Below are 25,109 nucleotides of genomic sequence, written 5' to 3'. Positions count from 1 at the left end.
CACTTGGTAGTACTTATAGCAACATGCATCATGGAGTTTTTATTGTGATGTAGGTTGAGCTCTGCTCAAACTGAGCGAAAAGCGTTGTGAAACAAAAAGGTTCAAAGCCTTTCAAGAAGGTGAACTTTAAAAAATTCTACCTGCCTCCTCTCTTTCCAAACAATCTGAGTCTTTCCCTCATTTAATGACTGAAATTCAACCTCTTTTATCAAGCCTTTACCAATGATTAGAAGAGGTGAAATAGAGACCAGACTCGCAGGTTTCCAGACCTACTCTTTACTCACCACACAATAAATACTTTAGTCCTTTGTCTCTACACAGAAGTCTGATTGTTCAGTGTTTGTTTAATTGTGTGTATATAATTAGTGTATATAGCTGGATCTCTTTGTGTTATTAGACAGTAGGGATCTCGCTTGTTAAACTCTCTTTGTGTCATGTACCTGCACTGGTGTTGTTCTCACATACTGAACAAATGCATGTGACAAGGCACACAGTATTTCCTCTTTCACTCTGCTTGCTTCCAACCTGAAGTCATAGGTAAGAATACAGAAATAACGCTTGATGGATTGAGTTAGTGCTCTGGAAGTCATGTACTAAGACCACATGAGCCTGCTTCTGTACGGCCACTTTTTTGGCTTAATGCTGTGCACTCATGTTTTCTAAAGAGTTGTTATAAAGAAACAAATCTGAAAAAATGCTTCCACTGCGCTAAAACCTTCTTATGAAGAAGAATTATTGCCTATTAACATGATATTCCTGATATAAAGAGCCATGAGAGAGAGATTTTATTTTTATGTTTATTGTTAGGGGAAAAAATGCCTCACCAGAAGAACTGGTTAGCTTTTCCTTTTAAATAACAGTTCTGACGCTTATCACATTTCCTTTTTTGCCTTTGTTGCCAGAAAGCTTAGAGCTAATTCCAAAGATCCGTGAGAGCAGCTGTATTAATTTCCATGTGATGAAGGGAATTAAGGAATTGGGGAGAGAGGGTTGCTGACATTTACAGTGGAGTCGTTCCTCTGCTAGGCGCATACACTGTCTCAGTATGACACCCTCTCTCATAAGGTTAGCTTTATCCCTCCTGACCTTCTTTAACTTCATCTATAAAATGGAGCTAAGTAATCTGCCCAGGTTTGCATCACTGGTGGGTGGAAGAGCTGAGGTTTGAATTTAAACCTCTCCTACCTGAAGATGCTGTGTTCTCCTTACTGCGTGATGCCCACAATAAGCGCATTAGTTTCTTCCTTCCTTTCATAGTCCTCATTTTCTATTTTGTGTACCTTTTTGCATATGTGCACTTTTTTTAGACCTCTTTAAATCCCTTTTAGGAAAAGTTGGGGTAAAGTTAAGTCAATTACTTGAAAATATTACTGAAAATGTCAGTCAGCCTGGAAGGGCAGTGGTGGAGGGGGTGGGGAGAAGGTTTGCAGTGGGGGGTCTTAGAGAGTAGAGTTTCAAAGCCTAGCATAGGTTGTAAGAAAACTATCCGAATATAAAATTTGATTTTTTATATATATCCTTGAAAACAATGCCCAGTGAACAGTGGCATTTTACTTTACTGTCACCAAAAGCACTTGGAAGGAGTTTTGAAATGTTGGTGCAATGTGTGAATAGATTTGTCTTCCAAAAGAACATTTCAATACTGAAAATATTTTTCTCAACATCAATTGTAACAGTTTGTACTTAAGTAAGTCACATGTGGTATTTTCTTCCTTTCAAAAAACAGGAAAGTTAGCCTGCAGTTGACATGCTCATATATATACAAAACTAAAGAAGCCACAAAATAAAAACTATAAGAGCAAATAAATGAGTTCAGCAAGATTGCAGGATACAAGATCAATATCTAAATATCAATTGTATTTTTTTAAATCGTTGCTTTTATCGTTTGTTTATAGATCAGCTTTATCCTTTTCCCTACCTGCAACTGGAATTTCATCTTGTTCCCATGCAGAGTAGTGAAATGTGAAACAGTTTATCAGAGTAAACTACTTCAGAAAGAGGACTAAGCTAACACAACTCACTTTCTTTTAGCAGGCAAAATATAAATATACACACTATAGAGAGCCACAGTGGTTTAGTCACTAAGAAATTCAAATGGGATTGTGAAGAATATAGAGAAATTAGGGTGTAGTAAAGATGAGCTGAGATGCTATGCAGCTGTTTAAGGGTTCCTGGGCTGCATCTCTTGGCCACTAACTGAATCTTGATGGGGTGGGGGTGGGGGGATGTTAGCTAATGCCAAGTAACGACGCAGAAAGCACTAAATTGACTTGGGGCTATGCAGAGGAAACAAAAGGCAGGAAAACACTGCTGAGAGCATCAACCCTGGGAAGGACTTTACCTTCCAGGAGCTCTCGACTGGCACTACTCCCAGTGCTGACATGACTGATTTTGTCTTCCATGTTCCATTTGGCACAGCAAGCGGCAGTGTCTCCACCACCTATGATGGTGATGCAGCCCCTGGAAGAGGCTTTCACCATCTCATCTATGAGGGATTTTGTTCCTAAGGCAAAAGCTTCCATTGAAATATCCCCACAGATCCATTCCCCACAATCTGCTTAGCCCTTGTGACAGCCTCAGCATACTTCTTGCTGCTCTCAGGACCACAGTCTAAACCCATTCAGCCAGCAGTTAGGCCAGAGGCCACGGTCACTTAGCCAGTCTTGGCAATCTCATCAAATTTGTCAGCAATTAAAAGTCAACAGGAAGGGTAATCTTCACACCATTCTTTTCAGCTTTGGACATTTAGTCTTTGACAATCTTCATCAAGCAGAGAAGTGCCAGTCTCCATGTGGCTGAGCACCTTGAGGAAGATAAAAAAGCCTTTCCAGCACCAATAATCGTCTCATTGACTTTGTCCAGCCTATTATTAGATCAGTTGAATCTTGTCTGCAACTTTAGCTCTGCCCAGGATGGCTACGAAGGGTCATTCTGGACTCTCCAAGGCCTTGGCAAAGTAATTCAGATCCTTCTTCATCAAGAAACCACAGGCCTTCTGTGGCAGATTCACTTCCACCATGGAGCTGTGGGCTCAGTGAGCAGTACCAAAAGCATCATTGACTGGTATCCCCTAATTTGGAAAGTGATGCCCCAAAGACTTCTGTTTTGGCTGGCTACATGTTAGCTTTGTTACCAGAAGCATCTTTTCCCTTCTCTTCTTCCTCCACATGAAAGCATAGATTCTGCAGCAGAACCACAGAACCAGCAGCTTGGTTAGCACAGGCATTCTCCACTTCTGAGCCTGTGCAGTCGTTCAAGAACCAAACATCCTTGCCCAGCAGAGATCTGACTACTACGGCATCTGGCCCCGAGGAATGTTAGGCATGGGGACGCCATCAGGCCGGCGCAGGTGGCTCATAAGAACAACTGACTTGGCTCCATTGTCCAAGCAGAATTTCAAGCTTGAGATAGCAGCTTTGATCCTCTGGTTTTTGTTATCTGGTTGTTCTTCATAGGAACATTGATGTCCGCTGTCATGGTGACTCGCTTCTACTTTGTGTCCAGCTTGTCCAGAGTCAGCTTGTTGGAAAGAGACATCTTGGTAATACAGCAGCGGTGAGAGGCTCGGGGTTCAGATGGCAACGAGGGTGGCCATGCAGTGCCTCCCAGCCCAATTATATTTTTATACAATAGCAATGAATAATTCAAAAATCAAATTAAACAATTCCATTTATACAAGCATCAAAAGGAATAAAATACGTAAAACGAAATTTAAAGAGGTGCAAAACTTGTACATTGAAAACTATAAAACATTTAAAGAAATTAGCAACAACCTAAATAAATGGAAAGATATCCTGTGTTTCATGCATTGGAAGACTCAATTTTATTAAGATGACAATACTTTCCTAATTGGTCTACAGATTCAATTCAATGCCTGTCAAAATCCCAGCTGGCTTTTTTGCAGGTATTGACAGACTGATCCCATAATTCTTGTGGACCCAGACTAACTAAAGCAGTTTTGGAAAAGACCAAAGTTGGAGGACTGGGCTGGAGTAATCAAGTCTGTGTGGTACTGGCATAATGATAGACTATAGAGCAATGAAATAGGGTTGATAATACAGAAATAAACCCTCACGTTTACGGTCAATTGATTGTAGATAAGAGTATCAAAACAATTCAATGGGGAAACAATAATCTTTCAACAAATGGATCCAGGACAATTAGATATCCATGTACAAAAGAATGAAATCGTACTCTTACTCTTACCACATGGAAAATTTAACTCTAAGTGGAGAGACCTAAATGTAAACCCTTAAACTATAAAACTCAAAGAAGAAAACGTAGGGGTAAATCCTGTGTAATATAGAAGTAGCCAGTGGTTTCTTAATTATGACACCAAAAGCAATGAAACAAAAGAAAAAAATAGATAAATTGGACTTCATTAAAATAAAAAAAAACTTGTGTGACAAAGGACACTATCAAGTAGGTAAAAAGACAATACATAGAATGGGAGAAGATATTTGCAAATTATATATCTGATAAGGGTCTAAGAATTTGCATAGATATTTCTCAAAAGAAGATATACAGCTAGCCAGTAAGCACATGAAAAAATGCTCAACATCTTTGTTCACTATGGAAATGCAAATCAAAATCACAAGAAGATTATTCTTCACACCCACTAGGCTGGCTGTAATAAAAAAGACAGACAATAACAAGTGTTGGCAAGAATGTGGAGAAATTGAAAGCCTCATACTTTGGTGGTGGTAATGTAAGTGATGCAGCCACTTTGTGAAACAGTCTGGAAGTTCCTCAGAGAGTTAAACCTTTGCTATATGACACAACAATTCTACTCGTAAGTATATGCCCAAGAGAAAATGAAAACATGTTCACATAAAAACTTGTACACAAATGTTAATTGTAGCATTTTTCATAATAGCCAACAGGTAGTAACAACCCAAATGTCCAAAAACTGATGAATGGATAAACAAAATGTGTATCTATACCATGGAATATTATTCATCAATAAAAAGGAAAAAAGCATTGATACATGCTACAACATGGATGATCCTTTAAAATATGCTAAATTTAAAAAGTCATATACAAATGGTCATATGTTATATGATGCCATTTATATGAAATGTCCAGAATAAGGAAACCCATGGAGACAGTACAGTGGTTTGGAGCTGTATGTGCCCCAGAACTACATGTTCTTAAAGTTAATCCTTTCCTGTGGGTGTGAACCCATTGTAAGTAGGACGCTTTGAAGAGACTACTTCAGTTAAGGTGTGGTCCAGCCCATTCAGGATGGTTCTTAATTTTATTACTGGGAGTTTTTTATAAACAATGAATACAGAGAGAGAGAGAGCGCGCGCACACACACGAGCACGCATGTGAGCGTGCACGCGCCACCGAAACAAGAAGCTGAAAGCAAAAAAACCCAGAAGAGAAGGGAGAGACCATCAGATGCTGCCATGTGCCTGCTTTATGGCAGAGGAGCTAAAGCGCCAGTCTTCAGGAAGAAAGCATCACCTTGATGATCACCTCAACTTGGACGTTTTGCTGGCCTCAAACTATAAGCTAGTAAATTTCATGATGTCTGCTTTTCAGCAAAGTAGGAAACTAAAAAAGAAAGCAGAATAGTGATTGCCAGGGGCTGGGAGGTAGCGGGGAAATAAGGAATGATTGCTAATGGGTATAGGGTTTCTTTTTGGAGTGCTAAAAATATTTAGAAATTAGATTGTTATGATGGTTGAACAACCTTGTGAATAGACCCAAAAACATTGGTTTGTATACTTTAAAAGTGTGAATTTTATGGTATGTGAATTGTATCTCAGAAAAATGAAAAGAAAAAAGAATGGACCATGGGCAAACTTGAGGCCTCGTACAACGGAAGGAGTATGCTATAGTTGAGAAACTGACTTTCAGTTTATCTCTTCTTATAGGAAATACTTTGTAATGTGCTGAGGTCATTTTGAACCAATCACTTCTAAACCTGGTGATCAGGCAGGTGCACATAGGCAGAGCTTCCAAAGCACTCAGGTGATGCAGAGTGGTGGTGTAGGTTGGAAGGATCCAAAAATGCGGGGAGGAATCAGAGAGTTTGGGGGAATCTGAGAAGCCCATGTATTATCTTCCACTTTGTGTAACTATCTCCATGAGATTCCTTTTCTTTTTTTTTTTTGGCCATTAAAGAAATTTACACTTCAAATTTTAAAAAAGTAAGTTAGTCTAAGTATCTCTAAACATTCTGACTTCCCATTTAATTAAAATTTCACCTCTGAGACTAATGTTCTTAAAGGGCAAAGAACATTTGTAACATTCTAGTGCAGTGCCCAAAAACATAGTTGTCAGACACTGAATGGTTATCTTAATGACATTTTGCTAATAGAAATATAAGAAGTGAGGAGGCCCAGGTTTTCCTTGTAGACTGAACTAGAGTGTGTAGGTCTTATTTTGTATCTGCTACCCTTGGGAATGGTGATCTTAATTTGAGTGGGCTTGAACTAAATGAGCCACAGAGTCCTTGATGATAATTGTATTATTATACAATATAATAATAACATATAATATAATAATTGCTAAATATTGTATTAGAAGTGCATGCTGACTAAAAGGAATAAATCTTTCGAAAAGTATTCTCATATGTAACAACCTTTTTGGTGGTCTGGCATTTGCTATAAAATATTTATTGTTTCAAAGACAAGAATAAATAAAGATGTTCTTTTTAAGTTTTTCAGAGCAAGGTCATCATAAGGAATATAACCACTTAAATGACTAATTTCATATTGAAAAAGCAGGAGTATTATGAATGTGTAAGCATCCCCCTCCTTTCCCTATCAGTATCATTTTCCCCAATTAAATATTGTTGCCATAAATATTTATAGTTTTAGGTTTTAATATTTATAGTTTTAGGTTTTAATGTTCATACAGTGTACTGCCATTTATTTACTTCATCTGCTTTAACGGTCTACTTTAATCAATGATTTTGGCAACCAAAATGGAAAAAAAAATCCAACTGGATTAAAAAGGGTTTTTAAAATGTAGTGAGAGCAGATGTAAATTCTTTAAAGTAACCACTTCATCCAGTCCCTGAAATAGAATCCTAAAAATACGGCTGGCCTACATTCTGAATTTCAAAAGAAAGTTACTGGTACTATGAACTGTGTAAAATGGTAAGCATTAGTATACTGAGAAGTGATTCAACACACTTTTCCTGCAGGAGTTTGTTAATCTTGTTTTGTGGGGATAGAGGGTGGGGAGAACCTCCTTTGATGATAGAAATGGTGAGAGTGGCAGGGATGATAGAAAAAGGTGCTTTTTTGTGAGGGGAGGATGAAGTCATTCCAGCAGTGTTGCATGGAATTTTAATTGATCAGAAATTAAAATGGAAGGGTGAAAATGTCTGTTAATAAGGGACTAGTCAAAAAAATTAAGGTACATATAAACAGTGAGATACTATGCAGTTTAAAAAAGCACTGGCATGTACAGATAAGAAATGAGAGACAAAAGTATGTTAAAGTGAGGGGAGCAAAATGCCAGATGTATATGGGATGCTACCCTTCATGTGAAAAGGGACAGGATAAGACTATATATTCCTATTTGCTTGTTTTTGCATAAAAGAAAACTCTGGATGAATGCATTTAAAAAAAAAAAGGTGATTTCCAGTGAGGAAGAGTCTTGGTAGTGGGAAATTAGATAGATGGGGGACAGGGGTGGGAAGGAAACTTTTACTGAATATAATTGATTTCGCACTCCAGTTAATGTATTATCTGTTTGCAGAACTGAATTAACAATTCAAGGGCAAGAGGCAGCAGGATTATGAGGAATCCTAGTGAATCCTGGCTTTGCCACTTACGTGTTTTGTGACACCTTGGTTGTTTCCTTTCTTTAGGTTTCTCATCTATAAAGTTAATTCTTGCAAAGCACTTAAAACAATATCTGTCATATAGTAAGCTGCTGATACCTTTATTATGTTTTAAGGGCCCAGTAATTCTGATATTGCATCTCAAATGTCTAAATTTTTTTTGTTACATTTGTAAAAATGTTAGAATTATCTGATGCTTTCTTTTGTCTCTGTTGTAGGGTGTTTAAGCTGAAGTAGATGATAAATGTGTGTAGCATTTGGGTCTCCTTTTACCTTAGTCAAGTGGTTAAGAGCTTGGGCTCTGAAGTAGACAGACCTGGGTTCTAATACCCCACTCCACTACTTCTCAGCTGTGTATTCTTTGTTAGATGCTGCTAGAGTTGCAGGGATGTTTGAATGGAATTTGTATAGGTGGTCTTCACCAGGAACAGAGATCATTAATTCATTCATTCATTTTTATATTAATGTGTCTGGTCCCATTCTGTATTCAGGCAGATTCTGTTTTATGTCAGCTTACTGGAACAGTGTGGAGAACCATGTTCTGGAGTGGGCTGGTTGGGTTCTGCTCTTGGGTCTGGAACTAACCAAGGCGGGCTTCTGGTGAGAATTAAATCCCTGGTTTCATTCTCGAGTCAGGTAATGATCCTCTGAATTGTCAGATTGTACTCCGAGGGTGGGGTTCATGTGGGAAGTGACCCATTGTCCCATGGGTCATCTACTATGGATGTTATATGGTAAGTTAAAGGTTGGCTAATGCTGCCAACTCTGCATCTGTCGGGGCTGTCCTCCCAGGAGGTTTTCAGTAGTGGGGATGGCTACCATGATAATTAGCACCATCTTTCTGAAGACCCAACTGACTCAAGGCAGCACACTTGTAAGGTACCCGACTGTCTTTAGGGACAAGGCCTATCCCAAAGAAATAAGGGGAAAACTGGCTAGCTATGGGAAATTGAAGTCCAGTGGTGAAGCAGCTCAGCCAAGCAAATCCAGCTAGTTGGTTAGAGAAGGCAGGGATTTGAACCAGTGCCTCAGGCCTCTCAGATTCGGTCTGTGCTCTTTTTAGAATGGCACTATTATTGATCAATCCATACAGTCTGGTTATAATGTCTGAGTTTCTTTATTTAAAATAGTTTAAAATAGTGGAAAAGCATTACCCAGAATAGCTATTGTTTTATATAATTAATTTTTAATTAATTTTTGAGTTTTGAAAAGTTACAAAGATTTGAGTTTTTTGTGGTGGTTGTTACCCTTAAATCCACACTTTTCCCTATTATCCAAAAACAGTAGAAACTAGGGTTTTGTGGTCAGAAGTTTTTTACTTAACAGGATATTGTATTTGAGTGTTTAAGTGTGATGGGGCCGAAGAACTTTTCATTTAATCTAATATGACTTTATTATTAAGTTCCAGTTGTCAAATCTGTTGGCATTTTTGCAGTATTTTTGATCAAGCATTATTTGCTTTTAGTAACAGTGGCCTGTGCCTTTTACCCTCAAAACATAAAATTTAAAGATAATTTTAAAGTTAGTAGCGTACATTTAAAATAATATAAAACAAAAAATCCCAATGTCCTTCAGAGTGGTTCAGAAGGTAGGACTTACATGTGCACCCAAAACTGAGAAGTGTTTTTTACAATTTTAATTGTATGGAGGATTCCAGAGACTGGAGGGCACTGGAGATGGTTCAGGGCAGTGTCGGGTGAGGGCTGGGTCAAGCTTGAATTGTGACTTCACTGTTTTCTGAGTACACAACCTCACACGATGCCTTACTGTGTCATAATGGTATCGCCAGCATCCTGGCTTGTTGTTAATCAAGTGAGACGATTATGTAAAGAGCCTGCACAGCACTGTCAGCTGTAGCAGGTGGATCCCTCCCTTCCCCCCTCAGTGTCTCAGCGTCTCCGCGTGTCTCAGCATCTCCATGTCTCCGTTCTCTGTTTCAGGCAGGAGACTCTCAGGACAAGGCTGTGAGCCTTGGTCCAACCTTAGCGCCGAAGCCTGTGTAGAACTGCTTTTTAAGATGCATCTGATGATGCCCTATGAGTAAAGTTTTTGAGGCAAAAGGACTCTTTTTTCTCCTTTATTAGTTGGATGCTCTTAGTTTGCCAAAACAGGCGTGACCATAATGGATGTTGAATAGATAAAATGACAGTTCTGTCAGTGATTTTTAAAAATACAAATGCAAAAATAGCCAAATGATTACCACCCCTCTCCCCCCAGTAAAACTGGGAAGGGGTTACCTGAGAATTTAAAGTTGAAAACAAAGCCCTTTGTTTTTAAATTTTTGCTTTTAATTTTTTTTTTTTTTTTTTTTTTTTGCCATCATCATTTATAGATTGCTTTTGGAAGTAGATGCTAGGCAGGGAGGGCGAGTTGTGCTTTTCACCTCCCTCTCCCTCCCACTGTTATTTTTCTATATGAACACTTTGTCAAGAGAAATAAAACTAGATAACTGGGACTTCACAATTAATTACATTTTATTTGAAGAATGTTGGCATTAAATTCATAGTTATTTATTAGCAAGAATTTTTATTTGAAAAATGTTTGAAAGAGTTTGTTTGCTATTGCTTTAATTGTGAAAATTCTTTATTATTTAGTTTCCTAAAATTGAAGAAAGAGACATAGAATCTGTGCATTTCATAGTATCGGTAAACTACCTTTTCAGGCAGACAGATTTTAAGCATGTTTATATCTTATTCACTTATATCAAATTTACATTTCAGGTGTTATGAAACTCTATTTTAGTACACATGATTTTGACTTTTATTTTGGAAGAAGGGAGAATAGAGGATTAAGGCTGATTAGACTATTGGGATAATGTCTGACCCATTGTATTCTGTATGCTCACAAAATTCCTCCAAACTGGAATGTTACTATAGTGATATTAGCAAAATGTTGAGTTTTTGGTTGATATAGAGCATAGTACAGTGCCTGCTGGAGTAGTGGATGAATCAGTAATTTTCTGAGTCAGTGCATTGTGCCAGTGTGGACATAACTTGATATGTTAAGGGTTTCTGATGACATAGAATTGCCACTGGCTGTCAAGATTTGATCCAAATAACAGTGTCTGGGGAGAACATCTGGCTCATTTCACTGTGCTTCTAATAGACCCAGATTATACCCGAGAGGCAGCAAAATCTGCTGAAGAGAGCACCATTCTGGGGTTTAATAAGAATAAAAGCAACATTATCATAGCTACCATTTATTGAATCAGTCTTAGTTCCGAGCACTATGCGAGAAGCATCATTACATTATCCCTAATACATTTAAATGGAAATTATTTCCGGAGTGCAGCTTGCTGTGTGAGTGTGTGATCTGAAGAGGAGCACTTGGGCATCTCTGGACTGAGATGCCCCCCAGTTTAGATCTGGGACGATCTAACTGATATTTTGAAGGACAGCCTTGCACTCCACAAGATTAAAGGCATTATTGTTTTTATAGTAACAGCACATTTTTGACATTCTAAAGTCTAAAAACACATATCTGCTTCTATGTTGGTCCCGGGTGTGGTTGTCTTTCAGAGGCTGGTGAGTTACTTCCACATATCAAATGCACAAGATAACTGAGTGAGAGGGTGCCTTGTAGTCATGACATGCTATTTTTTATTTTTATATTAAAATTTGGGAGGTAGAGGATATGTTTGTTTTTAATGGGAGCAGATGTGATGGTGGTACATATTTCCCCCCTGAGAAGTGACATGCAAGGTTTTATTCAGAGTTGCTACTCTTTAGGGATGTGTGTGTGTGTGTGTGTGTGTGTGTGGTGGGGGGGGAGAATCTCAGGAATTTTTCCTTATATATTTTTTTCTTTTATTGCTTTCTAGTCTTTATAACCTGGCTTCACTGGAACTGAGAGAGAATCTTCTTACGTATCTTCCTGAGTGAGTCTCTGGGGAAAATAGGAGAATTCTACTGAGTGGATTTCTTTGAGAATTTCAAAAGCAACAACAAAGGACCACAGTATTTTGTCAAAAAAATATCATGTCCTTTGGAAAGTTTGGGAGATGCCAACCTTCTTTTGGTAGTCCTTCCTATGCAACTGTTTACTACCATAAAATTCAGATGAATCTTAGTTTTGGAAACTAGTCCAAGTGAGGAAACCATATTGCTGAGCATTTCTAAATACTCTGTAGGTGCTACTGCCTGACTGGGTTCTTTTTTTTTTTTTTTTTAAATAGCTCTCTTACACAACTACGGAGACTAGAAGAACTTGACTTAGGAAACAATGAAATATATAATTTGGTAAGTCTATTTAGTAGGGAGATTTAAATTTAACCTTGTCCTTAGTTATGATCACAAAACATTAAGGGAGTCCATAAGAATGTTTATAAAGCAGTATCTCTACAGATATGGTTTGGGGAGGTTAAGGAATGTGCTTCTGTTTACACAGGTTAAAAATTATGATTTGAGGGGCTGGTGTCAGAACTGGAAGAACTGGGGTTGCTGGGGAAACCGAGGGTACTTTCAGGAAGGGTGCTTGATATTGGAGACTTATCAACAAACATCTGCTACAGTACCCAGTTATTAAATAACGAATTAGGATTCAGTCTTTCTTAATAGAAGAGTGAAAATCGAGTCTTTGTTATCGTAACATTATTTTTATTGTTTTAGCCAGAATCAATCGGAGCTCTCTTACACCTCAAGGATCTCTGGCTGGACGGAAATCAACTGTCAGAATTACCTCAGGTAAGTAGTAATTTCATAACGCCTTCCCCCAAACAACAATGGCAACAAACTTCATATATTCCTTTCTGCTACAGTATATATATGGACATCTTGAAAACCAAACACATTGATTAAAAAATCATATTTGGAAAAAATATATCGAGCATTGATCATTCTACATTGCCTTAGAAAAACTGAAAACCTCAACCCACCGTTCCTAAAGATAGTAAATATATCCTTTAGTTTGTGAGGTCTGTATTTTGTTTCACCCTAGCTAACCCACATTGCTTACTTCAAGCTCAGCAGATTTGTAAATTACCAGGATCCTTTATTTTGACAGTATACATGTGCCAAGTGCTTTGGGATAATTTTAACTACATTTTGTCCTCTAATAGTTGATGTAAAAGCAATCTTAAAGGCCTTTATATTTTTTTTCAAATACTATTGTTTAGCTGGCATGTCATCATATTCAGATTTTTCCTACCATTACCAAGAGTAAAACTCATGTTCCAGATAAGTGGGGTCTTATACATACTTTTGAGAGCATAGTCATCTTGTGGAGTCTCAGTGAGCAGGCCTGCCTTTTGTTAACCTTACAAAATAATCTTATTTTTATTTTCTTTAGCTATTATTGAATTTTATTCTTTGGTGTATTTTACAGTGTTTAAAGTCAGAATATATTCATCCTATGGGTGTATGTAATTTAGAGTAATTCAGATGCCATTGCTGCTCAGTCATGTGAACCAGCTGTGACAGGCTATGCACTTAGGTAGGGAATGCCACACTAATGCAGGGAAATCTGACCTTAGAAGAAATCACTTAAGTAAATTTTTAATTGTCATAGTTATGGCACTGAGGTTACCATTACATCATTTGCTAATAACAGAACTAAGGAACCAAGTTGAGTCTATTTCTGAGGTTTGGACTAAAGTTGGGAAAAGTGGACAGACAGATGAGCAACAAGGACTTGATTAAGACTTAGATTTCTCTAAGAATGTGTGGGAAATCCTGATTGAGAGAGCTCCTATTACTTTAGGAGTGAAAGGACAGGGTCAAAAAATACAACAAAGTTATCAGGGGAGTAATAAAATACCAGCTATGGGGCATGAAGGGTAGAAGGGTATTTGTATGAGCAGGTGTACATAAATGACTATGTAAAAAATGCCACATCCTAAAACACAAGTTAAAACTCCAATAATCATGTTATAAATGGTTATTTTTAAATCTCATTTGTCTTAAAAATGTCTCTCTGTAGTATAAACTTGTGTTAAACCAGGACTAAACAAACCAGAAAGTCTCAAATAATCAGAATTATTTCCTGTCTTCCAATTGATAATGGAAATAAAATGATATGTAAAGACACTGTTAAAGGGAATTGATGAAAAAGATAACAACTTCAGGGGTCTGACCTGAGATAAGTAGAAATGTAATCTGGTTTCCTATAGACAGGAAATAAGAGGGGGCAAGTAGGGAGAATCATAGGCTTATTGGCTATCTAATATGCAATTAGATAGGCAATAAGCTGCAAAGAATAGATCAAATTATGGAAGGCCTTAAATATAGACTGAGTACAGTGTAGACATCAGGCAGCCACTGATGTTTTTTGAGTAGGAGAGTGATAAGATTACACCACTAGAGCTACTAGTGTTTTCAGGAGGGAAATTAGGAAGCACAGTTACTAGAATGGACTTGAGGGAAGTGTTGTCAAGACTCGAGTCGAAGAGGCTGTTGTCCAGGTAAGAGGGTAATGAGAATAGGAATTTAATGTATGGGAAGTGGGAACAGAAAGGTAGAGACAGATGCAAGAGATATCCATTAAAAAAAATATGCATTTTTGTGAATGGAAGTTAATGTAACTCTCGAATAGAATGTTAAACTCACTGAAGTATTTTCCTAATCCCGGATAGACTGTTTACATTGCAAGCAGTAGGCTTTTCTTTAATGCTGATGGGTGTCTGTATGCTCCAGGCTTGCCAAGGAGCAATTGCATTGATATTTGTGGTAACAAGTACTAGCTGTCATGGAAGAAATATAAAGTAGGTGATTTCTTACCAGAGAAAATCCCAGGGTCACACTGAAATACAAGCGTCTTCCCAGTGACTGACTCCATACTTGGAGAACTGGACTCCAGCTTCCTTTTTCCTAATTTTATGACCTGAAGTCATTTGTTCTCTCTTGGTGCCAGTCTCTTTTTCTGCTAAGTGAGAATGATTCCTTGCCTGCCTGAAGGTGGAGGGTTTGGTATCCCTCCTAGCTCCATGTCTGTGGTCATACAGCTTCTCATTTCCATTTGAAGGGGCTTTATGAATTTAGGCAAGCTTTGACATTTAGATGTACAATAAAGAATATATCTTTAGGACTCCTTTGGGATATGAATGAGAAAAATCACTGTAATAAATACCTTTGTACTATGGCAGGTTGAAACATGAGCTTCTTTTTCTATGTCACTGTTGTAGGAAATAGGAAATCTGAAGAATCTGCTATGCTTGGATGTCTCTGAAAACAGGTTGGAAAGACTTCCTGAAGAAATCAATGGCCTGACTTCATTAACAGATTTAGTCATTTCCCAAAACTTATTAGAAACAATTCCAGATGGCATTGGTAAGTATAGAAAATAACTAATTATTAAAGGCTGGCTGTTGTCTTAGGCATTTGGAGTACACTCTGATCCTTGGGTCACCACTCTTGGGTGCTGCTGATGTGGCTCCTGAAAGTCTTCTTGTTGCTTGTTTTAAAAGTATATTTCAAGAATAAGTAATAAAATTTAAGTTTCTTTGAATGCAAGATTTTACGTTGGCTTGGTTTGATAGGAATTATAGGGATTATTCTATGCATTGATTCATATCTATTTCATCTGCATCTTGTCTCAATGATTTCAGTAGGGGTTAAGCCCAAATAATAGACTTTGTTTAAGGCCTATGAGCAGTCACTAAGAAATTTCTAATTCAGCATCCTAAATAGTTTATGAAAAATATCTTCAACCTTATTGCCTGACCTTGGGAAGGGACTGTTAAAAGGAAGAACAGTGTGCTTGAGTTGAGCCTTTCCAATATATTGAGAATAATCCTTTACCGTAACCATTTTATGGTATTTCCTTTAAAAAAAAATGGTCCAGACCATTTCCTTTTCCACTAAGGAGCTCTGTCCAGTGTGAAAAATAAACTCAAACAGAGGAGATATAAACAGACATGGACTGGTGGTTCCGCCTTAGAAAAGCCACGTAGAAGTTGTAAGAAACTATATTTGACCATATGGTTGTTATAGGATTGCTGTCTTTGACTTTCATTTAACTTTTATTCAAAACATCAAAGGAATTTTTGGAAAGATTTTCAATAGTTGGAGAAGCTTTGTGACAGAGGACCACGTCCTTTCTAGTATTTGGTCAAGATAAAAGTGCTAACTTAAAACAGCACTCTGTGGGAATGCAGACATTACCTTTCAGTTAAGGCTGGTTTGAATATTGATGAAGATTTGACCTTATGTAGCAGTATTCACTGAGAATCAAAAATGGAATCTGAAAACAGTTGTAGGAACTAGGGATGTTTTGCTTGTAATAGGAAGAAAGAAGTAGGAGGCATGAGATGGCTGACTTGAAGCATTTGAAGGGCTGTCATGTAGGAGATGGAGTAGATTTACTTCATTATCTAGGACAAATGGGAGAAAATGAAAGGGTTGTGAATCTCAATTTGATTTAAGAAAGAGCGTAAAAAAAAAAAAGATACTTGTTACAAATTAGATTGGGCTGTTTACTGGAGAAATGAGTAACTACCCTGACACTTGAAGCATTCAAGGAGAGGTCAGAAGACCACTTGCCAAAATTTAAGTTTCTTTCAATGCAAGACTTTACGTTGGCTTGGTTTGGTCAGATGTTCTGGCTTGTTCGCTGGTGCTAGGAATTCAGTATGTCTTGCTGAGAATGCTAGTGCATCTCCTGACAGGGCAGGAGAAAACCCCTGGGGGAAAGTGTTAGTAGGTTATTGATTATGCTAAACAAAGAGTTTAAGGAAAGTTAGATAATGAAGGGCATCTGCTTCTTGGCTTAGTCCTTTGATTTGTAGTTGAAAGTGAGAATCAGGTGAATGATTTAAGATTCCCTTCATTGTGTGGGGACTCTGAAGAGAACTCATTCATCTCCATGGCCTGTGGGCATCACCAGGAAGTCAGTTTTCCTCCCCTGAGTGAAATAGACTCAGTCCTTAATATGGCTTTTCAAAGATTACTGACTTTCTTTACATGTGCATATACTTACACATACAGAAATATTTCATTTATAGGGATTTTCACTGTCTTCAATAATAAACTGTAGTTTATTGTTTAATGACCTTGTTTCTTGGAGTAAGATGAAAGTCTCTCTCCTCTCTCATATGGATACGAAGTAGCTCCTATTCTTTCTTAAAGAGCCAGCAAGAGCCAGTTGTTTGTTTTTCTTTTAATTTTCTGACCTTGACTTCATGATATTTTTAGGTAGTGCCTTTTAAAATAATTTGCTTCAAATTACTGGTTTTGCAGTTCTGAAAAAATTATTTAACTCTCAGCCATTAGTGATCTAAATGAGAATGATATAGTTTCATAACTTGAGGGAAAAATAACTGTTTAAAACAAAAAAGAACAGCAGATAGGAAATACCAAGTGGTAATTAGGAAAAATTGTAACTGATGAGTTTAAATAACACTTTTACAGGAAAACTGAAGAAACTGTCAATATTGAAGGTGGATCAGAATAGACTCACACAGTTGCCTGAAGCAGTTGGGGATTGTGAAAGCCTCACTGAATTAGTTCTTACAGAAAACCGGCTCCTGGTGAGTATGGTTTGCACAGTCAAGTGGGTATTTCTATATGGTCAAGACTTATTAGAGTAGATTTTACTTACTTGTAATTTGGGTGGACTAAATGGAAATTCCCTCATGTAACATCTAAAAATGGGACTTGTTAAGCAAATGAATGATATAAAGAAAGAATATCAGTGTTTAATCTGCTTAAGAGAAGAAAATGGTTTTTAAGATCCCTTGTCAGAGTATTTGTTCCAGTTGTAGTGCTTTTAATATAGGATCTGAATGGACACCCCACAGAGGTCCCGGGTGGGGTACAGGGAAAAGCCACTGCTGGTACCTGTGCTGGTGCCTCTCTCATGGAGTCACATGTCGTTCTGGGAGCCCTCTGGCCTCTCCCTGAGTTCTGTGAACAAATGGGAAAAGCAGGAGAAAAGGGGAAGAAATGGTGTTTGGCCTTGCTGAGATTGGGGCTAAGAAATGCTCTTTTGGGGTTCAGAGAGTGGAATCTGACGGACTTTGCTTGATTTTTGCTTCTTAAACCCATCCTAAAATTGGGGGATAGAGATGACTTTGGCAATGGAGGTACATCACCACCTTACCCAGGGTGGGTTAGCTGGCTGGCAGCAGGTCTTGTTTGCCTACTCACTTCCTGCTGCTGCTGCAGTTTCCTTTCCCACCTTTCTCTTTTCTAACCATCTTCATTTTGTCACCTCTTTTTTCCCTGTTTTTCCTTCTCCGTTTTCCTCTCTTCTCTTTTCTCGTTTCTTTAAAGAAAGAATAAGTAATACTCCTAGGTGAAAATAGATAAACAAACAAACAAAAACAGCAATGAAAAACCCAGCCAGAGCAGGTCAAGGATACCGCATTGGTGGGGGGAACCTAGCACCCTCTTGCCTGAGGTAGCTCAAGTAGCCATCCTGTGGCAGCTGTGATGTAAGTTACCAAATATTCCTATCCTGTTTTTTGATTTTAGGCTCATGAAATAGTAGTCATAAAAATTATAAAAATGATATTCATCCCTAGATACCATTGCCCAGCCTTGAAGGTGCAGAAAAGGAAGGAAAAAATCCTGAATAAATCCTGAATCACTTACTTGAGTTGAAGAGCATTCATTTATTCTTTACTAGGTGTTTCCCTGTTCCCTGTCTGTGCCTTTGACTTAATTTCATTGAAATATAGCTATCATTTCAACAAAAATTTTAAAAAAATTAATTCCATATCCCCCAAGTGAGCATTAAAAATGCCTGACATTCAGGAAGAACTATTGCTTCTCTTGCTGGATGAGATTATATCTTTAAGTCCTTGAAAAGAACTGTTTTACTATATACCATGATAAAAATATGTTATAGATTAATAATAAAAATGTTATTTTGACAGACCTTGCCTAAGAGCATCGGAAAACTTAAGAAGTTGAGCAACTTGAATGCAGACAGAAATAAATTAGTGTCTTTACCAAAAGAGGTATGTGCTTGCTTTTAAAGAATGCTAATAATATTGACATACAAGAGTTCAAAAATGTCAATTACTTTAAAAGACTTATGCAATGCTTTTTAAAGGTGGGAACTCTCATCTGTGAGTGTAAAGCCAGTTGGAGGGATTATATCAAAGAGTGATCCTCAGTAACATTAAAGAGAATAAGTGGGTGGTGTGATGACTATGAACAGTGTTGGAAAGGAGAATTCATAAGATTTTAAGTGAGAGAAAGACAGAGATTGACTTTTTGGACGTGACGTACAGAGAATGGGGCACTATTGACAGAAATGGGTAATCTGGGAGTTTGGCAGAAGTGGGTATCTTTGTGTTTGTTGAGTTTAATGTGAAATTAAACTCTCCCATAGGACACTGGATTATAAAAATGGGTCATAATGAGACTCTACTTCTGGGTAGAAATTTACAATGGGAAGTGTTCATGTCTAGGCTGAGAGTGAATTTAACTCTTCACAAAGGCATACACATAAAGCAAGGTGGGTGTGAGGCTGTATTAGCTTCCCTGGGCTGCTGTAACAAATTACTACAAGCTGGCTTAAAACAACAGAAATGGATTCTCTCACAGTTCTGGAGGCTAGGAGTGTGAAATTAAGGTGTCAGCAGGGCCTTGCTCCCTCTGAAGGCTGATGGGGGAGGAATCCTTCTGGTGGTGCCAGGCATTCCTTGGCTTGCAAAGCACAATTACCATCTCAGCCTGCATCCTCACATTGCCATCTTCTCTCTTCTCCCTGTATATCTCCGTGTCTGTGTCCAAATTTCCCTCATCTTACAAGGATACCAGTCATGTTGGATTTAGGGCCTGTGCTAATCAAGTATGACCTCTTCTTAGCTTGTTTACATCTGCACATACCCTATTTCCAAATAAGCTCACATTCACAGGTGCTGGGGTTAGGACTTCAACATATATTTTTATGGGACACAGTTCAACCCACAACAGAGGCTAAAGCCAGGGTTCTGGGATTTTATTTTTGTTGACGCTCCAAACAGGAGAAAAGTCACCATGCATTGTGGAGAGTAGCTGTGTGGATTTAAAGGCATTTAGGTTCTGACGGGAGAACATGCCGATAATTAGGAGGAAGCCCATAGTAAATCAAACAAGGAACTATCTAGTACTTTGTTTAAAAAGAAGGCTTACTTTCTATTTGGAAGTAGGAGAACCTTGACTAGAAAAGGACAATACTGAATTTAAAACTAAGTTTAAGCCACCTCCCCTACCTCCACCCCCCCATCAAATGAGCTGTTGGTGAACTCTTCCCCTATGCTATGATCTCACACTATGGTGTGGTCATGGGCCAGGTGCAGTTTTCTTCATATATGTCTGTTTTGACCCTTTCCAACATCTTTCTGGGAATAATTTTAAAGCTTCCAGCCAGCCAGGCAGAACTTGAGAGGTTCCTATTTTCTTAGGGCCAATTCTCAGGGTGTCTGAACTTGGCCTGGCTTCCTTCTTCCTTTCCTCGACTTGGTGTTTTATCCTCAGTGTCCCAGTCTTCTCCCTGGGTAAAATGGCTAGAACCAACCCTCTGACCTACAGTATTCTCAGTGCTGACCAATGTTCCCAAATAGAGGCATAAGGATATTTATTTTAAATGTGACCATATGCTAATGTATCATTCATACCAACACAGCTTTTTAAACTGTTTATAGCAGAAAGACTTCCATCTGCATCTTGATTAAACTAGGACACAATTAATATACTCTGCTAGTCAAAACCTTTTGGTTCCAGTCTCTAAGCAATAAACCAAACACAGAACTGATATTCAGGACATTAATTTTATTACTGATGAATAGCAAATGTAAATGAGTGATATATTGGACATGTAAATATACAACAGAGAATAGAAAGGATTTTTACATCCTTTCTCACTGCTATGCATTGTAGTAGGTGCTTCCCTGAATGCAAATGCATTGAATCCTTACAACAGCTTTCTGAGGTTGTGGTGATTTCCTTGTTTTGCAGATGAGACTGAGACCTGGTGGGTCTCTTTCCATACCAGGGCTCACATAGCTAAGACTTGGTAGAACCAGGCTTCAAAGATGAGTATCCTCGTGGCAGATAAAACATGGCACCTCAAATAATACAGATTCAGCACAACCATTTCATCTGTGTGGCCTTCGTAAAGAAAGGTCTAATTATCTTTACTTTTAACATTTTAGAAAATTAATACATTTTAGAAGTCTTTCCAAGGTAAATGCTAAAGAGAGCACTTGCAAGTTTGATGTTACTTCCCAGTAGTTTTCACCACTGTCCACGACCTCCCCTATTCCTCTCTCTTTTGAGTCTCTCTCTTTTACAGGAACACATTCTAGACAAAACATAAGAATTTTATTTTTATAAAACCATTACTATCTTTTTTAGTATCCATCTTCTTTTCACTTTAAAACAATGAAATTTTGTACTCCCAAGTTTCTGATTGGAGGGTTATACCTACTCTGTGCTGTGTGCTCACTTAGATCTTTAACTTTTCATGATGTGAAAAGTGAAACTATTTCTAGCTTCACAGCATTTTAGCAATCATATTTTTGTCCATCTTCTGGGAAATTATGAATGGTTTTCTGGTATCTAGAGCTTTATAAAGGAACAAAGTCTGTGCCTTTTCCTTCAGCCACCTGATAAAGAAAGAATGTTTAGGCTTTTAGGAATTGGATCTTTTCTAGCACACCTTCACTTCTACTCACACACACTCAGTTCCCAGAGGAGGAAACCTACTAAGAGCACATCTCCGGTTCTGTGGTGGGTCATGCTTTGTTAATGCAGCAGGAATGAGTGCTTGCCTCTGACCATTGAGGCTGAGCAGTCAAACCACAGAGAGCCTCCTGACCTCGCATTGCATCATGTTGGCCTGGGCAGTGCTGCCGTCATGTCCTGAGTCTCTGTGCAGTGAGTCCAGCAGGCGCTGGGATGACGTGTGTGTGTGTGCGTGCGTGTGCGTGTGTGTGTTTCAGCTCTGCCTCTGAGCTTGATGCCATCTTAGGTAATCCCACACTCCTGCGCTTTCCTGATTGGATTCTTTTATTTTGAAAATTTATTAATTCCCTTGAACAATTAAGTTGCATGCATGACATATTTAAACCGAAATGCTGGCCAATTTAATTTATATGCCGAAAGTCCATAATTGCCATTGGTCTGGTGCACTGTGTAGTTCTTCCTATATTTTGTCTTTAAAAAAAAAAAAAAAAAACTAAATAGTACTGTATATCATCAGTTTTATGGCACACAGCTCCTTAGTCTTTGGAGCATTTATTTGCATTTGTTTTTCCAAATGGTTGAGGGGGAAATGTCTGTACTGTGTGGGTCGCAATAATAGATTCTGTTTGTGTTTTGTGGTGTTATTTATTTGTAGTAAACATTTGCAGATCAATGAATGTCTCTTGTTTTCTTAATTGTTAGCTGCTTGGAAATTTAGAAAAGTCAGGTAATCTTGTTATCTTGTAAGTATTGTTGGGACCACAGTTGCATCTCTAACTTCCATTTTGCTTTCTAAATGCATGAAGATTCAAATAAGCCGACTGCTTTGTATGTCCTTCATTGTGAAATATTGGATGTTTTCTTTAAAATTCTGTTGTTTCTATTTTAATGACTGCATGGCCTGTTACCTCATTTTTGTTCTGTCAGATTTGCTCAGATTATTCTCTTACAAAAGAATGTTTTTCTGTGAATAACATTTTAAGTTATTCAAAAATTCTGAAAGGCATCACTTGACAGTTCATCTCTCTTCATTAAATTGTAGTTTGTCAGCACGATTCTATCTCTAATAAAAAGGCTAGATTTGCTTTATTTGCTGAATGCGGCATGCTTCTGATTTTTCAAGCCACTTATTTGTGTCTTGTTTTTCATCCTGTTGCTTAAGTATATATGCTTCTGGGAAAAGCAGGATCCCTAAACCACTCATATTTGTGGTGGGATAAGAGGAACAGACTGTAGTAGCATGTGGTTCAGATAGACAGGGTGTCGGTATATGTGTGATCATGTATAGTGTATTGATGAAAGAGAGCCGGTAACTTCATAACCCCAGTCAAATCTTACTTTTAACGACCTGGATCATGAAGAGTTTCTGGCTGAAAGAAATTGAGCATACATCCAAGTTGAGAGTCCAATCTTTTGTTTCCATTAAGTTAAACTGAAAATAACCCTAAATATATGATACTTATCTAGTCAAATGAGACCAGATAGGATTTACAGATCATCCATCAAGGTTTTCTTTAGTAGTCTACCCAGTAAACATTAATTACCCATGAATATTATTGTGATATTCAGAAATGTCTCTGGTGATAGAATAGTCTTTATCTGGATATCTTTCTGCCTTCGGATAACAATTTAGAATTCTTTTGGTGTACATTTGCTATCAAATTCTAAAATGAAGTATAGAAAAATAAAAAAAGTAAAATGAAACCTCAAAGTATTAGAATAAAGTTGACGATCATATTTCAAGATGGAGAGGGCTTTTCTAAGCCTGAAAGAAAATATCATAAATCCTAAAAGAAATAGTTGATGAAATGAACTTTCAGGGAATATAGCAGAGTAGGGAGCTCCAGAACTCAATCCTTCAACCAAAACAACCTTTAAACAGGCAGGAACTGTCTGAAACAACTGTTTTGAAACTTAGAGGCCAGAAAAACACTGCAAAGCATCCAGGGAAGAGTGGGAGAAAGGCAGATAAATTATAGTAAAGAACTAAAAATTGTTCTCTCTGTGTGGTGGCTACTGGTGTCCATCCCCCACTCTCACTGCAGGCCACCACAGGGTCCAGTCCCTGGCTAACTGTTGGTGACAGAAAGGGACATAAATTCCTCTTCTCCCAAAACAGGATGGGCACAGCTGATCACTGATCATGGCTTTTGATTTGTGAATTCAGATTGCTGGGTCCCGGCTCTGAAGTCAGCTATTGTTTCAACCCTCCCTAAGATGGTTGCAGCCATTGTTTCAATTCTCCCTGGACAGGGGCGGAGGTGGTAGAGATTTAAAGATGCAGTACTTCCTCCAGCTGCAGGGGACAGTTAGCTGAAGGGCTGCATTTGCTGGGAAGGCTAGGGAAGCCCAACTCTGGGGAGCCATTGGAGAAGCTTTTGGCACCCTTCCCTGTTCCCTACCCAGGGCACTTTGGAGCTGGCCTGCACCTCCTTTGTGGGTCCCTGGCCCTGTTTTGACTGGGAAAGACTGACTTGGGAAAGACTTCTCAAGGATGACCTGCCTTCCAGAATTTGCCCTCCTTGCAAAAATAGCTAGAGACAACAAAAGGAGTGTGAAAAACTATAGAGACAGACAGTCTGGGACAAAGGCCTGGGGGCTTCAAACACATGGGAGAGGGAGGTCTGTCTCCTGGGAAACAGGGGACAACAAAATTCCTGTAATTGGGGGCATTCCAAAACAACCAACAAGTAAAAGTCCAGGACAGAGGCCCAGAAGGATAGGGAAAACATTGCATATGGCTTTCACCTTGGGCAGAACTTCCTGACAGGAGGGGTGAAGCTCAAGAAAATCAAGCTCAAGAAAATCTCTGTCTTATCACCAGCTGGTGATACCCCCTCCCCAAAAAAACAAAAAAACAAACAAACAAACAAACAAAAAAAAAAACCCAGACATCTCAGGGAATAAATCCAGAGTTAACATTTTAAAATATTAAAATGTACAGTGTGCAACAAGAGTATAAGACAAACAAAGAAACAGAAAATGATGACGCATCCAGAAGAAGAAGATAAAAATACAGAAAACACCAATGAAGAGAACGAGAATGTGGACATATCGACCAAAGCCTTTAAAAAGGTTATCTTAAAAATGCTCGAGGAGATGAAGGAAAGTACAGAGAAAGAACTAAAGGATATCAGGAAAACAAAGAACCATATATGAATCTAAGTAAAGAGATAGGTATTTTAAAAAGGAACCAAACAGAAGACCTAAATAAATGGAAGGACATTCTGTATTCATGGATTGGAAGATTAAGTATTATTAAGATGTCAATGCTACCTAAAGCAATTTATAGATTCAATGCAATCCCAATCAAAATTCTAGCAACCTTCTTTGAAATGGTTAAGCCAGTCATCAAATTTATGTGAAAGGGCAAGGGGCCCTGAATAGCTAAAGCCACCTTGAAAAAGAATGATGTTGTTGGACACACATTTCCCAATCTTAAAACTTATTACAAATCCACAATAATGAAAACAACATGGTACTAGCACAAGGACAGACATACAGACCAATGGAATAGAATTGAGAGCTCAGAAATCATCCCTTTCCCATGTACAGCCAAGTGATTTTTTCTGAGTTGGCAAAGACCACTTAACTGGAAAAGAATAGTCTCTTTAACAAATGGTGCTGGGAAAACTGGATCTCCATTTGAAAAAAAGGGAGGACCACTGCCTCACACCATATACAAAAATCAACTC

At 38.2% G+C, this 25,109-nt stretch overlaps 1 protein-coding gene across 2 annotated transcripts in view; it reads left to right on the top strand.

The window, feature by feature from the left end:
* LRRC1 (leucine rich repeat containing 1) overlaps positions 1 to 25,109 on the top strand; it is a 138,055-nt gene that overhangs the window by 96,875 nt on the left and 16,071 nt on the right. For both annotated transcript variants that reach the window (XM_037843813.1, XM_037843812.1), the window contains exons 5-10: positions 11,625 to 11,681; positions 11,979 to 12,042; positions 12,412 to 12,486; positions 14,922 to 15,066; positions 17,146 to 17,264; positions 18,615 to 18,698. In XM_037843813.1, coding sequence (XP_037699741.1) covers positions 11,625 to 11,681; positions 11,979 to 12,042; positions 12,412 to 12,486; positions 14,922 to 15,066; positions 17,146 to 17,264; positions 18,615 to 18,698 — 544 coding nt within the window. The remainder of the gene's footprint in view (positions 1 to 11,624; positions 11,682 to 11,978; positions 12,043 to 12,411; positions 12,487 to 14,921; positions 15,067 to 17,145; positions 17,265 to 18,614; positions 18,699 to 25,109) is intronic.

The sequence above is a fragment of the Choloepus didactylus genome, chromosome 7 (genome assembly GCF_015220235.1).
Source record: "Choloepus didactylus isolate mChoDid1 chromosome 7, mChoDid1.pri, whole genome shotgun sequence".
Lineage (NCBI taxonomy): Eukaryota > Metazoa > Chordata > Mammalia > Pilosa > Megalonychidae > Choloepus > Choloepus didactylus.
This window is presented reverse-complemented; position numbering and strand designations above follow the sequence as displayed.